Raw genomic sequence first — 17,450 nt, 5'->3', positions numbered from 1 at the left:
CTCACAGGGCCTCAGTTCCCGGCTGGATCAATGGTTCATCAAACTCTTACAAGGAAATGTAAGTAAATACAAAGATAAAAGCAAAGGAGCTCAGGTTGAAGAGGGATGGCAGCTCCTTAGGCCGCCCTATGTAGAGAAGACTTAGCTGGGGGATTTGGAACCTGGTGGACTTGATGATCTCCAAAGCCCAGTGAGGAGAGGGTCAGGGGAAGATATCAGGAGACCTTGACTTCCAGCCCCTCAACAGAAGGACATCCTAACCCTTCAAATCCAGGCGACTGGGGATGATGGGCAAAACCCTGAAACAAGAACCTCAGAAGGGCCACTGAGAAAGGAATCATTACTGCCACTTTGCAGAAGAGGAAACAGGCTCAGAGATGCTCCAAAGGAGGTGAGGCAAGAAGGGGACCTGAGCTCCAGGTTGTGGGGTTTGAGGGCAAATCCTTTTCGTCTGTGCCTCAGGCCCAAGTTACCTGTTGTGGTAGCTCAGACATCGTGGGTCTCAGGGATGCAGGTTTTTCTGCTGTAAGTGAGCAAGTTGAACCAGAGCAGAAGCAGAGCCCCGGGCTGGCCACCCTCCAGTAAGGTGGAACCTGAGGCAGAGCCCTGGGTCCTCATACTGATACCAAAGGAATTTTTCTCTGGGCCAAAATAGCATTTACAGTAAGCATCTGATGGGAGAGGAGAGAAGAGGGTTGACTGAGGTCTCCAGTGTCCAGGGGACTTTCCCCACAATGAGACCCCCAAGGCCTAGACTCCTCAAGGAGGGGCCCCAGGGATTCCTAGCCCCTTAGAAGCTGCATGGATCCACTCGGACAATAGATGGAGGAGGCTGGACAAGGAGCCTTTGTGTCTCCTGGGTGAAAGTCCCTAGGGCACTGCTGAGGCAGCCCAGTCACAGAGAGCTGTGTGTCCACCCTGTTCCTGCTCCTGGCAAGACGGCAGCCAGGCCCAGTCAGCTGATGTGGGGCCGAGCAGGACCCAAGGTCCCAGGGCCCTAGGCAAGCTCCCCAGCCGCAGAAACAGACCTTCTGTGCACTTGTCCAGACACTGACTGTCCAGAGCCCCACACAGAACAACACTGACTGGTGGACGGGTGACTGTGATCACCTCTATTTCACAGAAAAGGAGGCCTGGAAAGGGCTGGACTTGAACCAAGGTCTTAGTCTCCCAGAGTCAGTGCTGAAGCTGAGTCAGAACCTGCACTCTCAAAGCCTAGACCAGAATGAGAAGGGGGTGCTGGTCATTTTCACTCATTCATTCAAGCATTCCAATAAGTATTGAGCAACTCCTGGGGCCTCTGGGACCAGGAGAAAGAAGGCAGACAGATTGGTCCTTGGTCTCCTGGAGCTCACAGTTCAGGAAAGGAACAGACTAGGGGCCCTGGCTACAGGAGCCATCCGAATGGGGTTGAGGGCAGAGAAGAGAGTAATGTGGCCGGAGAAGTCTGAAGAGGCAGCTCAAGGGAAGTATCTCAAGATGACAGACCAAAAAAAGCCTGTTCTTAAGGAATTTCTATTGACTCTTTCTGGCTGAGATTAAGCACAGACAGAGCACAAGAGGCCCCCTTCACTCTCCTTGCCAGAACTGGAGGGTCAGGACCCTGAGCACCCACATTTCCTCCCCACGGGCAATGGGAGGCCAGTGCTCTGAGCAAGGTCCCCCCTGCACAGGTTCTCTGGAAGCCCTCGCAGTGGGCAGTGACAGCGGTCACAGAGACACTGAACTTTGCAAAACTTTGGCAAAGTTTCTGAAAGCCTTTCATCACTCTAGTGAGGAAGGCCAGGGAGCCTCGGTCCCCAGGCGGTAGGGCAGTCGCCGCCCGTCCCTTCCCGGGCAGCGCCCTATGGCCCTGCAGTGTTCCCTAGCGGGTAGCAGAGTGTCTGTCCCCGGCAGGAGGTGGCGGCGGCAGTGCCTGGGTCTGTCCGGAGTCCGGCCCGCCCCCGGCCTGACCCGGAGGGGTGGGGTGCTGGGCGGGGCGGGCGAGGCTCTCGGGCACGTGTGTCCCCGCGGTGGCGCGAGCTCTTGGGAGCCAGGTCGGGGCACAGCGTGAGGACCAGAGCCCTGCGAGGTGAGGGCGGGCCACCGGCAGGACCCGCAGGCGGAGAGAGGGCGGCGGGCGGGCTGGCCCGGGTGCGCGCGGGGTGGCGACTCGGCCGGCGCCGGGCAGGCAGACCGGCGCGCGAGCGGCAGACCGAGGAGGCACGGTTCCAAACCCCTGTGAGAGCTCCGGCGGGTCCGTGGTCGAGCTCAGGCTCCACCGGAGTTCGATCGCGGGGAATGTGGACTGATACCCCGGGTGAGTGCGCGTATTCGGGAAAGTGTGTGTGTGTCCCTGGGTGAGAGCGTGCGCCCCTGCGGAGTCGGGTGGCTGAACCTGTGGAACTTGTTTGTGTTTGTGGTGCGGAATGGGCGCCCCCGCGGCGGGACCTAAGCCAGAGACAGGCCAACCCTGGAGGTCCCGAGCCCCCTCTCTCCAGGGGCACCCTGGGTGGCAGCCTCGCCTGGGCATCGGCAAGGCTGAGGCTGGACGGGGGCGGGGGCGGGGGCGGCGCGCGGAGCAGTGGCCTGGAAGGACAGTTAAGCCTCTGTCTGGGGACTTTTAATCTGGCGGGCTGCTGTAGGAAGGGTCAGCCTGGAGAAAGGCAGTGCCCTCTCTCACCTCCCTTAAGGAGGGCTAGCAGAGTCAGGCTTAGGGTCCCCCAGGAGCCAGACGCAAGGGCCAGGCCCTGCTGCGGACCAGAAATGGCAGTCTGGGGTCTCTGGGGCTGATGGCAGCTGTTCCTTCCAGTACGCATCCTCAGTTTCCCTGGGCTCACAGTTGAAGTGCCCACTTTGTTTTGGATCTGGCTGGAATAATGGGAGCTTTTGAGGGCCAGGGTGGGGCCCAGATAAAGTCTCAGCTGTCTGTTGGTGGAAATGGTTGGGAAAGAGCATCTTTGAGCAGACAGGGCCCCCTACAAGCTCTCTGGAGACCCAGAGACCTTCCCTCCATCATGCCTTGTACACCGTGTGACCCTGAGCAAGGCATGTCCCTTCTCTGAGCCTCATCTGTAAAAGCAGAATAACAGTGATGTGGAACTTAAGGGCTATCCAGGAGCTGTCGTGTGGGTCATGCTCAACACCAGTGTCCTCTTGGGCAGGTTCACTCTTTGAGGTTAGGAAGATCAGATCCTGGGGGATAACTTCCTGAAACTCAAATCCCAGTCATTTTGCTCCTTGGGCTAAACTTTCAGAGAACTTCTACTGAATCATATCTGAGTCCCTTGGCCTGGGACTCGAGGCCTCTGAGAGCTGGTCCTTGCCACCCTCTCCAGCCACCTCTCCTGCCTGACTTTCCATCCTCATAAATGCATGTAATCTGCTGCGAATACTAGTCACTTTCTTGCCTCTGGACCATTCCATAGTCTATGCTCACTGCCTGAAATGCCCTCCTACTCATCTTCCTCAGTTGGAGAACTACCCAGCTCAGATGCCCCCTCCTCTGGTAAGCCGTCCTTATTTAGCCAGGTTGGATTGGAGCCTCTTCTGGGCCCTTGCAGTCCTAGAGCCTGAGTTCTACCTTGAACTGTTAAGGTCTCTGTCTCCTGCTTCTCCTTCCCAAGGTCTCCGAACCCCTGGAGGGCAGGAACTGAATCTCACTCATTTTTGTGTTGCCAGGATCCTGCACAGCACTGGGCTGAACTGGGAGAACAGCAGCAGCCCCTCAGCCCTGTCCCCTGTCCCCAGCTTCCCCAGGGAAAGCCTGTCTACAGTGGAGCTCCACATCATTACACAGAAGGGGAAAGCAGTCAGGCCAACAGCATGGGTGGCACAGATTGTCCTAACAGTGTGTCCTGGGCACTATAGGACTCAGGGTGTGCAAGTTGAGAACTTGGATTGCATCCTGAAGGCAAATAGGGAGCCATGGAAGGTTTGTGAGCAGGGCGTGGTCAGAACAGCATCAACAGACAGTATTTGTTTTTCTCTTTCTGACTTACTTTATTCTGTATGACAGTCTCTAGGTCCATCTGTCTATGCACGTGGCACTATTTTGTTCCTTTTTATGGCTGAGTAATATTCCATTGTATATAAACACCATGTCTTCTTCATCCATTCATCTACTGATGGACATTTAGGTTGCTTCCATGTCCTAGCCGCAATTTGTATATAGTGCTGCAATGAGCATTGGGGTGCATGTGTCTTTTTGAACTGATTTTCTTTGAGTATATGCCCAGTAGTGGGAATGCTGGGTCATATGGTAGTTCCATTTTTTGTTTTTTAAAGAACCTCCATACTGTTCTCCATAGTAGCTGTATTAATTTACATTCCCATCAACAGTGCAACAGAATTCCCTTTTCCCCACACCTTCTTCAGTATTTATTGTTTATAGATTTTTTTAAATGATGGTCATTCTGACAGGTGTGAGGTGATACCTTATTGTAGTTTTGATTCGCATTTCTCTAATGTCTGTTTAGTTCTTCCACCCATATTTTGATTGGGTTGTTTGGGTTTTTTAATATTGAGCTACATGAGCTGCTTGTATATTTTGGAGATTGATCCCTTGTCAGTTCCTTCATTTGCAAATATTTTCTCCCATTCTGTATATTGTCATTTATGGTTTCCTTTGCTGTGCAAAAGCTTTTAAGTTTAATTAGGTTCCATTTGTTTATTTTTGTTTTCATTTTCATTACTAGGAGGTCGGTCAAAAAAGATCTTTCTGTAATTTATTTCAAAGAGTGTTCTGCATTACATTTAATTCTTTAATCCATTTTGAGTTATTTTGTGTGTATGGTGTTTGGGAATGTTCTAACTTCATTCTTTTACATGTAGCTGTCCAGATTTCATAGTACCACTTATTGAAGAAACTGTCTTTTCTCCATTGTATATTCTTGCCTCCTTCATCATGGATTAGGTGACCATAGGTGTGTGGGTTTATCTCTGGGCTTTCTCTCCTGTGTAAAGCGCAATGTTCAGGTGAGATGTGTAATATTCATAGACCTAAATGCATTGTGACAATACTAGAACATGAATGCAATAGTTAGGGATGGTGCTGGTTTTTGGAATTTAAACTATTGACTGCTTTCCTCTCCCTGTGCCCTCTCTGCAGAGACAGCTTACCAGTAACATTTTATAAAAGTCCCTAATTTACCTTCCACCAACCCTGTGAAATATACTGGGTTCCATGATAGTTCGGTTGGTAAAGAATCCGCCTGCAATGAAGGAGACCTTGGTTCAATTTCTGGGTTGGGAAGATCCTCTGGAGAAGAGATAGGCTACCCAATCCTATATTCTTGGGCTTCCTTTGTGGTTTAGCTGGTAAAGAATCTGCCCGCAATGCGGGAGACCTGGGTTTGATCCCTGGGTTGGGAAGATCCCCTAGAGAAGGGAGAGGCTACCTGTTCCAGTATTCTGGCCTGGAGAATTCCATGGACTGTATAGTCCATGGGATTGCAAAGAGTTTGGCATGACTGAACGACTTTCATTTTAACCCTGTGAAGGAGAAATTATTACCCCCATTTTGAAGACGAGGAAGTAGAAACTCAGAGAACACCTTGCCCAAGGTCACAAAACCAAGGTGACGGCAGGGATTCCCACCCACCTGCCCTAGCTTTTTCCTCCCCATTCAAGACAGAAGCCCCATCTGGATGAGGCCAGGTCCTCCACTTTTCAGGCTAAGGGAAACTTGAATTCCTTCCTGAAAATATGTCTTTATTTCTTGCCTGTGGCCTGATTACCCAGCTGCTGCTAAGATAGTATCTGCTCAGGCTGTCCACAAGGCTGGAGAAACCTTGCTGATTTGGGTGACAAGAGGTGGCGCTGCTCCTGGTGAAATCTTTCCTCTTCCCAGACTTCCTTCTGTGAGTCTGTGTGGTGCACCATTTTTAAAGTTTATTTTTGAAATTTTATTTGGCTGCTCCATACCTGAGTTGAGGCATGCAGGATCTTTAGTTGTGTCATGCTGGCTCTAGTTCCCTGTGCATGTGCATGTTTTGTCATTCAGTCACGTCTGACTCTGTGACCCCATGAACTGTGACCCGCCAGGCTCCTCTGTCCACGGGATTCTCCAGGCAAGAATACTGGAGTGGATTGCCATTTCCTTCTCCAGGGGATCTTCTCAACCCAGGGATTGAACCTAGGTCTCCTGCATTGTAGGCAGATGCTTTACCATCTGAGCTACTAGGGAAGGCAAAGGATTAGTTCCCTAACCAGGGATCAAACCTGGGCCCCCTGCATTGGGAGCACAGGGTCTTAGCCACTTGGACCACTAAGGAAATCCCTGGTGTACCTTTTGACCCACATGTTCTTCTTAGGCTACTTTTGTGTTCTCAGGCCTGACCTCTCCCAGCTGTTGGGCCCTGATGTGCAAAGGTTGACTATAGGAGCCTTCTTCACCTCTATATTCATCCTAGAGGTCAGTTGTAGGAGTAGGCCAGGCTGGGCCTGCTTTTTTTTTCTGTCCACATCACCCAGCACAGGTTGGACACAGAGAAGTTGCCAGTGAGTGTTGGCGAAGGGAATGACCAGAAGAAAGTAGGTGTATAATAGAAAAAGAAGGTCTTGCTCCATGGAGAGCTATAGTTGGTTCTTGAGCAGAGGGTTCCTGAGAGCTCTTATGTGTCAGTAATTCTCCCTGTTTGATCAGTGAAGAACCTGAGACTCAGAGAGGGGAACTGACTTGACCAAGGCTGCACAGCATGGATGTTCCAAGTTGGAACATGAACCCAGGGTTCTTGCTTCTTAAGTGTGGCTGGAAGCCTTCGGGTGTGATGGATCAGGGTGGGGTCCATGGCATGTGGTTCTTTCAGGTCAGCAGCATACCTCTATAGCTCTGTACTGGGCTGGATCGTGTCAGAGGTGGGCCAGCTGGTTTGGAGTCTTGCCCTGGAGGTTGTCTGAGGGGAACTTAACCCCGCACTGAAAATAATTCGAACACCAGACCTGGATAAGGCCCTTCCACTTAAGGAAGTGGTCTCAGTTCTAGGAGAAACAGCTTGGCTGACCTGAGACCCATACACTCAGATGTTCTGAGCTCAACGACAGTGGGTGCCCCCACAGTCAGGATCCTGAGGACTCGCAAGAGGGAGAGAGATTCCATAAGGGGCTCCAGAGACCGAGGGCCTCCAGAGGAGGCTGAGAGGCATCACACTGCAATAGCACCTGCTGGTGACATCTGAGGTTACCCCTCAGATATTTCCCCAGACCAGTCGCAGTGTTTGTGATGCAGAAAGCATACCAGGCAAAGCTGGGTGCCTACGGGCCTTCAGCCCCAGGGAGGACATTTGGGAGAGGGTAGAGGATGACTCCAAAGCTCCTCCCTGTCCTCCAACCCAGCCTTGCCCTCCCTACGCGCTCCCTCTGTGCCAAGCCATAGGGATAACTGACAGTTTCCCAAAACACTATGTGATCACCTGCCCCAGTTTTTGCTCTCTTTGCTCCTCTTCTCTCTCCACCCACCTAATTTCCTACCTATCTTCCAAAACAGGTGTCCTCTCCTCCAGGAAGCCTTCCCTGACCACACACCCTTTCCATTAGGCCCTCATGTCTCCTTCAGCCCTGATCACTCTAAGTTGTCATTGACTATTTCTGGATCTTCCCTTGTCCTTTCTCCTCCACCCTCAACCTTGACTGTGAGCTCAAGATCATGGAAGAGTCTCACCCACCTCAGAGTCCCCAAGTGCCCCACACAGACAGAGGTGCAGATATGGCAGCCTCTGTAAAGGGTGAGTGAGTGAAGGGGTGTGGTGTGGTCTAAATCTTGCTGGGGGTGCCTAGGTTGCTCTCCCTTCTGAGGATGGCCTTCAGCGTGAGAACCTTGATCTGTGGTCAGTCTGGCTGTCACCTTGCTCCTCTGCCCATAATACCATGCGTTTCCTGCCCCTATTATCTTCTTGGAATACCCGCATCCTGCCCACCTTCTTCACCTGCTAAAATCATAACTCTTTTAATTATTTCACAAAGTCTAAATCATCTCCTTTAGTTATCTTGACAGACTTACAAGGCAGGTACTGTTCTTAGATTGCAAAGAAATTGAGAGTTAGATTGTGGAGCTGAGGCTTGTCCGGGTCTCATGGCTGGGAATGGAAGAACTGGGATCTCCCCGATGCCTAGTGCCCTCCGCTGCCCCTCAGCAGTTCTGGGTCCAGGGCCTCTGCTTCCCTTCACAGCACCTCACCTCCTGCAAAGGGAGGAGTTTCTAGCATGACAGGTCACTTTCCCCTGCTGGACTGGACAGGGCCAGCCAGGTGGGTGGCAAGCAGGCAATACATTCCAGAGCCACCCAAGTGGAGAAGCTGGAATGCTGTCCAGCCACCCTGAAAAATCTGTAACCAGTTTGGGAACTGCCCCAGCCACTCTTCCTGGCTTTGGGCTCACTAGCCTGGGGCCACAGAGAGAAAGACAGGGTGAGGGGGAGAGGAAGAGCCAGGTTGGGTGAGGGGTAGAGGCAGGTAGAGGCAGAGCCAGGTCCAGGGGGCAGGTAGTGAGTCTGCATGCCAGGCTTGCTCTGCCCCTGACTTATCGATGACCTTGGGTGAGATCTTGGGCTAACCTTTCGGGTCTTGTTGGTTTGTCTTTTTGTTGTTTGTTTGCTTTTAACTGTAAAATGAGTACAGTAACATCATGGCTGCTTCACAGTGGGGAACTACCAGGAAGAGTAGATCTTGGGCCTTGCCAGTAAGACGAGTTCCCTCTGGTGGAGAACTAATCAGAACTAATTCCCTCACACTAAAAACTGTGGGAGCTTCCTGGAAGAGAGGATCTAGGAGGTAGTGGTCATTTTACCCCCAAACTGGGTTTGACTCTTGGTGGGTGTCAAGTCAAAAGACACAACCAAGCAAAAGAGCAGGAGCGGGGGACTTCCCTGGTGGTCCAGTAGTTAAGAATCTGCCTCCCGATGCAGGGGACACAAGTTCGATCCCTGGTTCTGAAAGATTCCATGTGCTTTGGGGTAACTAAGTTTGTGTGCCACAACTACTGAGCCTGTGTGCTGCAACTACCGAAGAGCCCATGTTCCGCAACCAAAGAAGTCACGGCAATGAGAAGCCTGCTCAGTGCAATAAAGAGTGGCCCCCACTCGCTGCAACTAGAGAAAGCCTGCATGCAGCAATGAAGACCCAACACAACCAAAAATAAATAAATAACCAACAAGGCCAGAATGATCCCATGGGAATTCAATTGCGGACCTGAGGCTTGTCTGAGTCCTACAGCTGGGAATTAGGAGCTAGTCCCATAGCAGAACTAGGATCTCCCACCTGTCCAGAGAAAGCAAGATGTTCTACCTTAGTCTTTTCAGTGAAGGCATCTCCTTAGGAGAAGACTGGGTGAGACCCTAGGTGGAACGGGTGAGAAGGTGAAGAACTCTTTCACCCTATCACTAGACTCCAGACTACCAGCCCGCTGGCCTGTGTCAGCCTGAGACTCCTGGGCAAGGTGCCCTGGGAAAACCGTGGTCCGAGGCCTTTCCCGGTGTCCCCTCCCCCTGCCCTATTTCTGTGGTTTCCCCATCTCCTCCTCTCTCCACTTTCCCCACACTTGCATGGGCTTCCGGCTTGGGGGCCTGGCTTCAGCTGTCTCAGACCCTGCTCCCCCATTGCAGGGAAGTGAACCCGGGATAAAAAGGAAAGGAATGTTCTCTTTCTCTGAGATGGGTCTGAGGTTCTGGTGGACACGGGGACCTGCCCACACAGAGGCATTTCTCCACCAGTCACCATCCCCTCACCGAAGCACTGTGCCTGCCCTGTGGGAGGGGCAAGACATACAACCAGGGCCAGAATCTTGACCTGGGTGCTGGTCTTGGCTCCGTCTCTGACTGATTGTGAGCCCTTGGGCCCTAGTTTCCTCCTCTGTCAAATGAGAGTTTGGCAGAGGTGAATTCTAAAGGCTGTTCCAGGCTCTGGCTGTCAAACACTGTGTGTGAGAGAGAGACATTGTGTGTGTGTGTACATCTGAATATGAGTGTCTGTGTATCTAGGTGTGTCCGTGCCTGTGTGTGCCCATGTGTTTACACCACACCTATGGAGGAGTGATTAGCAGTGGGATGAGGGAGGAAGGGTATTCCATATAGAGACTCAGCTTGAGGTAAACTGTGCTGGCCACAGTACCATTGAGTGCATACTGGGAAGCAAGGGTATTGAGTGTTTCCTGTTGTGGGGCTGAAGCACAGACAGGGACTGAGGGAGGGGCCACTGGAAGCTCAGCTCAGCTCCGTAGGATATGGGGGAGACCCTCCCTGGCAGAGCCATCCTCCAGTGAGAAGGGGTGCCTGGGAACACCTGTACAACATGTGAGCTAAAAGGGAACAGCTAAGGGGCAAGAGTGGGCAGAGGGCACTCCTGCCTACCGGAACAAGCACTCCTGGTCACTCTCTGCCTCTTTCAGACCAGGGCTGGCACAGAGGAGGCAGCTGGGGAAGGCTCGTCCTAGCTGACTTCCTGTGACCCAGAGCCCCAGCTGTCTCCACCTCCCTGTCTCTGGAGCCCACAGCATTGCCTGCCCTGAGAAATGCTGGAAGCTGGGCGAGGCCCCAGGCTGGAGGACCTGTTTTTCCTGTTTCCCACAGAGCTCCCTGCAGCTCGGTCCAGGCCTGTGCATTCATGAGTTAGGAACCTGAGCTGGAGCTGAGCATCCTGACAGCGAAAGCAGGGGCTGGTCAGGTATGGGCGTGAGAGGGTGGGTCCGCTGGCTGGGAAGTTGGGAGGTTGGGGCAGGCAGGCTCGTGCATGTGTATACACTGACCTGGGGGTAAATCAAGGGGATACATGCCCTGCTACCTCATCCCAAGCTGTGATGAATTCAGGCTTCAGAGCCAGACAGCCCTGGGTATCAAATCCAGTTTTTCCAATACCTGGCAGTGTGACCTTAAACAAGTAGCCTAACTTCTATGGCAATATCTGCTGAGGAATGCGGTGAGGAATGAAATGAGGATGCTGCAGGGGAAGTTGCTCAACCCAGACTTGGTCCCTACAAAGTGAAGCGGGTGGCAGTCCAGAATCAGGAGCTCCTGACCCCATGACCTGAGCCAGAGAGGTGTCAGATAGAGGAACGTGGATCAGACAGCTGACCCATCTTCAGAATGCCTGGGTCCAGTTTCCTTCCCTCTGGCACTTCCCTGATCTGTCCAGAGAAGGGCAGGGCTCTTGAAAAAGAGCCAGTCCAGCGGTCTGCCTGGGGCAGGAGCAGGCCTCAGGTGGACTGGGCCCCTGGAGAGCTGGTGTGACCACTGGCCACCTAGGGTCAGTAGCTGGAAATCATTGTCCACTGAAAGGAGACCAGTATCATAAAGCTTAACCTCCTCTGGGCTCCCATAGCCTCTTGTGCTTGCTTCACTCACTCATTCATTCATTCTCTCATTCATGTCATGCCTGCTTTGGATGAGGCCTCTAGCTGGAAGACAGGGCCAGAGAAAAGAATCAGATAGGAGTTCCTGTGTTGGGATAGAGGGTGGAGGGACAAATCCCCTGCAGGATGTAAGGAATGCCCTGAGGGGTTCGTGATGCAGGGAAAGAGTCCTGGAGATAAGATGAGATTTGAGAAGAGTCTTGAGGGGTGGGTGGAGTGTGGTGTGAGTGGGTCAGGAAAAGCTTTCCAGGTGGAAAGACAGTGTCACACAGAGGCAGGGAAGTCTGTCAGGGCACTCACATGGCTCACAGCGCCCACCACACTCAGAGCTCTTGAGGTCAGGGCCAGCCAGAACTGGGCACAGAGGGGTAGCTGATCTGTCCAGAGAAGGGCAGGGCTCTTGAAAAAGAGTTAGCTGGGAGCTGGTCCCCGGCAGCTGGGAGTAAGGCCCTAAGGGCATCAGCGGTCAGGAGAGGCAGTAGAAAGGGCTGAGGGAGAGGACTGGGGACTTGGCTGGCTCTGTAAGCAGGAGCCGGTCAGAGAGGGTGGGGAGGGAAGTTGTACTCACAAGCTGGTGGGCTGGCCTGTAGAGAGAGAGGGCAGGTGGGGTCAGTCTGGACAGGGGCTGCGGTGATAGAATCCCTAGCTGCCCTGGGAGGGTGGAGGCCAGGATGTCTTAAAACAGGTGGAAAGGGCAGCTCTCTTGGTTCATGAGCCACTTAGGGAAGTTTCCACCCCTGCCGTCAGTGTCAGAGACTCCTCCGTGAGTTAGCAAGGAGCTCTGTGACCAGCCATGAGATGTTGACATGAAGGGAAGATGAAGGCCCTGACCCTCGCTCTGAGGAGAGACCTGCCAGGCCTCAGCAACCCCTACCCACCACTCAGTACTTCAGATCTGGTGATCCCAGCCTTCACCCTTCTCCACAGCCCATGACACCCCTTTGGGGCAAACCACACTTACTGTATCTGACACAGAGTTCCCTCTCCTCCCAACCCCTGAGCCTGAGGCATCCTGGCCCCTCCTCCATCCAGACTCCCTCCCAAACAGCTCTCAGACCTCTCCCCTCATGAGGTCCCCAGGGCTGGCCCCAGAGTGGGCACTTGGTGTCACTCCCTTGGCCCACCACACTCACTTGCTCCACAACCTCCAGGACCTTCTGTCGCTCCTCCGCTCATGGCCTAAGAGGGCTTCCCAAAGAGGTCAGGAGAAGGCCACGGCTGAGCTGAGCCTCAAAGCTTGTAACACACAGTGTGCCCACCGTGTGCCAAGCGCAGCTCCAGAGGCTTTACACAAATTGCTCCCCTAAGCCTCAGAGCAGGCCTGTGACATAGCTTCTGTTGATCACCTCATTTCACAGGTGAGGGGACAAAGGCAGCCTGGGTCCAGAGGCCAGCTTCTTCCTGATCACTGCATTAGGATAAAGAGTTGTCATTTCAACAAATGGAGACAAGGGGCATGCAGGGATTCCAGGCTGAAGGAGTAATGTGAAGCATGGCTGAGAGGGGAAACATGCTGGGTGCATTCAGGAAACAGCAGGTCACAGGGGATGCAGATACTAGCCTGAGGAGCTGGTATAAAACAGGAGCCACAGCGGGTTTCCAGCAGGGGAATGACTTTCTCTTTTCCAAAGATCCCTCTGGATGGAGGGGATTGAGGCTGGAGACAGGGAGACTGATACAGGGGCTCCAGCAGCAAGGGTGGAGGTGACATTGGGCTGCGAGGAGCTGGGTGGGATGCAGGAAATGCTTTAATACTGGTTCCTGAGTCAAGAGAGGTCCTAGCAGTTTGGCCCTGACAGTGGCCCCTGATCCCATACATACCTTCTCATCCTGTATCTCCCCTGGCTCCTTGGGGAGGAATCTGTGTCCGTGGGAGCAAGGTCATGAGAGCAGGCTTCCTGTCTCCTAGTTGCATCTTTGCTGACAGTAGCAGGCAGGGAAGATAGAGGAGGGAGAGTTAGGAAGGAAGGAAGGGAGAAAAAGGAAGCTGAGGAGGCAATTGTCCCTCAGCCACCCTGATCTCAACTTCATGGGCCCTGAATTCCTTCTGGGAGACCTGGCTGGGCAGGAATCTCAGCGTCTAAGGGAATGGATGTCATTGGCCCTGCAGAATCTGAGTCCCAGCCTCTCAGGATCCTGGGGTTCCAAAATAGGAGGGATTATACAGCCCCAGATTCTCAGGGTGAGGAGAACTCACACGTCATCTGCCTTCTCTGTCCTCCCAGACACACCCACACACAGGGCACAAGCCCTTCTGCACTCACTAGGGAGCCATTTGCACAGCCCCATAATTGGGGAGTCCACTACCTGAAGGCTGTGACCTGGGCAAGTTACCTTGAATGATCGGTGACCCAACTTCTATCAGAAACCTGGACATGATAACCTGGCTCCCAGAACCATGATGTAAGGATAGAATGAAGCAATATTGATAAAGCACACATAGCAGTAGTGGGGTTTCAATAATGTCAGCTCCCCCTGCCTCTTCACACTCTTAGAAACATACTCTTTGTGTTCCAAGCCTGCCCACCTGGGACTACTGCTATGACTTCCAGCCTGCCTTCTGAGACCTTTGGGCACATCTTTGCCCTCCAGACTGGGATAGTCTGAGAGAGCTCTTCTTGGTCACATTGGAGGGATGGGGAGAGGAGTAAGGTGGCATCCTGATCTCTAGGTGCTCTCTGTCTGGGCGGTCAGGCACCATAGCTTCATTATATGCTCACTAGGAACAAGGTAGGAGAAGGTCAAGGTGGTAGTGATGTGTGGAGAGAAGCAGGGCAGGTCTGGAGGAAGCTAAGTTTGCCCCACAGAAGTTCCCCATTCCCCCCATTCCCATCTCTACCCCAGACTTGCCTGCAATCTTCAGGAAGGTCACTGCCACATCTGGTGGCCTCAGAGGCCAGGGAACAGGACTGCTGTTTACAAATGCAGAAAGTACCAGAATATAGGAGTCCCTAAAAAATATTTGCTGAGAGGTGACTGAATAACTAAAGAGGGAAACCTTTACAAAGCTCCTTCAAATGCCAAAATACTAGGCACAGAGCTGGAGCCTCCCAGAGAGTGGAAAGATAAGCCAAACAAAAGAACTTCCTAATGCCTCCAGAAAAGTATGAGCTGCCCTAGTCAGAATCCTAGATGTTGAACTCTATTCCTGAGACTCTCAAACACCAAAAAAAAAAAAAGAAAGAAAGAAAGAAAATTTTAAGGCAACATGGTAAGTATTTTAGGCTTCGAGGAATATATGGTCTTTGCCACAACTATTCAGTGCTGTGTAAACAGATGGTCATGGCTATGTTCTAATAATGCTTTATTTACAAAAATAGACTGGTGGACTGGATTTGTCCCTCAGTTTGCCTACTCCTGTTATAAATGGTTAGAATTATATGATCCTGACATTCATGGATCTCATTTGTTCTTAAGGTCCCAGGGTTCCAAGGTCCTGGGCCCTCTGTGTCCACAGATAGAGGCAGATCAGATGCAATAAAAGCCTTGAATGTGGTTGAGCAGTTCCTGACGGAGGTGTCTGTGGGCACTTGGGGTCCCTCATGGCCTGGGTCAGGCGGGTGTATCAGGTCTCCCTGCTGGGTCCCCCGGCCATCCATGACCCTGATGGTTGTTCTCTCCACCCCCATCCCTGCTTCCCTTCAGGGCCATGGCCACAGGCCTGGACACCTGGAATGGCACTACCAATGGCACCTGGGATGGGGATGAGCTGGACTACAAGTGCCGCTTCAACGAGAGCTTCAAGTACGTGCTGTTGCCGGTGTCCTATGGCGTGGTGTGCGTGCTCGGGCTGTGTCTCAACGCCGCGGCGCTCTACATCTTCCTGTGCCGCCTCAAGACCTGGAACGCCTCCACCACGTACATGTTCCACCTGGCCGTGTCGGATGCGCTGTACGCCGCCTCCCTGCCGCTGCTGGTCTACTACTACGCCCAGGGCGACAACTGGCCCTTCAGCACCGTGCTCTGCAAGCTGGTGCGCTTCCTCTTTTACACCAACCTTTACTGCAGTATCCTGTTCCTCACGTGCATCAGTGTGCACCGGTGCCTGGGCGTCCTGCGGCCGCTGCACTCGCTGCGCTGGGGCCGGGCCCGCTACGCCCGCCGGGTGGCGTTCGCCGTGTGGGTGCTGGTGCTGTCCTGCCAGGCCCCTGTGCTGTACTTCGTCACCACCAGCACCCGTGGCAGCCGCATCACCTGCCATGACACCTCGGCACCCGAGCTCTTCGGCCACTTCGTGGCCTACAGCTCCGTCATGCTGAGCCTGCTCTTCGCGGTGCCCTTCGCCGTCATCCTGGTCTGTTACGTACTCATGGCTCGGCGACTGCTAAAGCCGGCCTACGGGACCACCGGCGGCCTGCCGCGGGCCAAGCGCAAGTCCGTGCGCACCATCGCCGTTGTGCTGACTGTCTTCGTCCTCTGCTTCCTGCCTTTCCACGTCACCCGCACCCTCTACTACTCCTTCCGCTCGCTGGACCTCAGCTGCCACACCCTCGACGCCATCAACCTGGCTTACAAGGTCACTCGGCCGCTGGCCAGCGCCAACAGTTGCCTTGACCCTGTGCTTTACTTCCTGGCTGGGCAGAGGCTCGTGCGCTTTGCCCGGGATGCCAAGCCACCCACAGACCCCACCCCTCCCACCCAGGCTCGCCACCGGCTGGGCCTGCACAGGTCCTACGGAACTGACGCTGTCAGGACAGAAGACTCGGCCAGCCGTGAGAACTCCAGGGGGACAGAGTCCTCGCTGGCTGGTAGTGGCGCTGACACTAAGGACATCTGGCTATAGGCACTGCACCCCTGTTCAAGTTTACATGAGATGGGGCTGTAGACTTGTTCAAAGGGGACAGTCTCCCCAGATATGGACCATCAGCGACTCAGGCAGGATGGTCAAGGGAGCTGTGACCCCAGCGCTCTGTCATTTGAGTGGGACTCAGTCTGTTCTCTGTGGTCCAGAGAGCGTGGCGGTCCCCACGCCCTTAGTCACTGTTTGTACGTGCAGGGTGGGGAGTAAGATCTTAAGAAAAGAGTTTAGGGACAATGCCAGCCCTGGCCTGACTCCCACATAAATACCTGGCTGTGCCTGCCAGGGTCCCCAGGCTGGGCTCCAGCCCAATCAAGTCAAATAGAGAAATGGGCCCAGAAAGGAAAGCGACTTCTCGAGGTCACACAGCCAAGCCTGGGCCTGAGCTGCCTGGGAGGGGCAGAGTCGCAAGTTGACTAGAGGACCCTGGTAAGGGGTAAGGACTTAGCCAGAGGTTCCCATGATGAGTCGGAGTGGTCTGAGTGCCATGGTGGGCTTGGCTCTGAGGAGTACCCTCAGTCCAAGGGATGTATGTCTGGAAACTGATGTCATAAACCCATCATAAACTGTTTATGATGACATAAACTGATGTCATCTGGAGGCTGGGACTGATACTAAAGGTGTTGCTACTGCTGAGCCAGGCCTCGTTGTATCGTTGGAGGATGGGGTTACAGCCTGGGAAGCTCTCCCCATGCACACTGGTGTCCTTTCTCCAACCTGCTCTCTTCTGCTGCCTGGCTTCCCACCAGCTGCCTCAGTGGTGGTCTCATATGAGGAATAGCCTCTCCATACACCCAGGACATCCTCCTCTCTAAAGTTAACTGACTTTTCTGCCTGATTTTGCTGTCTGCAGAGGGTCCCCGTCCTTAGGGTCCCCCCAGTATAGGATTTAATGGCAATAACCATTAAGTGCTGATAAATGTTAAACCATTTAGCTGACTGTCCGGAGATGGGGCGGGGAATCCCTGATTTGTAAACACTGCCAATAGCTGTGGTACAAATAATCCTACCAGGGCCAGGTTCAGACTGCCAGTGGGATGTCAGCCTCCTTGCAAAATGCCTGAAAATTTAGCATTTGGCTCTTGTGAGCAGGTACAAGTTTCTCTAGCACACCGCTGGATAACATGATTGGTTGGGGCTGTGGACTGTGCGTCAGGGAAAGCCTCTTGGAGTGGCAGGACTTCCGAGAAGAACACTTCATCAGAAAAGAACATGAAAGTGCAGGTGCCAGCTAGCTCTAGCCTTTGGGCAGGAATAGGGCAAAACGGACCTCACTTTTAACTTCGAGAATAAGGATTCTCTCTCTCTCCCTCTGGGAAAGCCCTTCCCTGAT

At 53.2% G+C, this 17,450-nt stretch overlaps 1 protein-coding gene across 7 annotated transcripts; it reads left to right on the top strand.

Annotated features, from left to right (window-relative positions):
* The first annotated feature begins 1,901 nt into the window (after window positions 1-1,901).
* Window positions 1,902-16,753, top strand: P2RY2 (purinergic receptor P2Y2). 7 transcript variants are annotated; one of them, XM_065944437.1, is made up of 3 exons: window positions 1,902-2,071; window positions 10,541-10,634; window positions 14,965-16,753. In XM_065944437.1, the coding sequence occupies exon 3, from the start codon at window positions 14,969-14,971 to the stop codon at window positions 16,100-16,102; it is 1,134 nt and encodes a 377-aa protein (XP_065800509.1). In that variant the 5' UTR covers window positions 1,902-2,071; window positions 10,541-10,634; window positions 14,965-14,968; the 3' UTR covers window positions 16,103-16,753. The 7 variants fall into 7 exon arrangements, with proteins under 7 accessions (XP_065800509.1, XP_065800510.1, XP_065800508.1 ...); XM_065944438.1 differs by having other exon boundaries at window positions 10,365-10,634; XM_065944436.1 differs by having other exon boundaries at window positions 10,360-10,634.
* The last annotated feature ends 697 nt before the right edge of the window (window positions 16,754-17,450 follow it).

Source organism: Muntiacus reevesi, chromosome 9, assembly GCF_963930625.1.
Source record: "Muntiacus reevesi chromosome 9, mMunRee1.1, whole genome shotgun sequence".
In the NCBI taxonomy this organism is placed as follows: Eukaryota; Metazoa; Chordata; class Mammalia; order Artiodactyla; family Cervidae; genus Muntiacus; species Muntiacus reevesi.
This window is presented reverse-complemented; position numbering and strand designations above follow the sequence as displayed.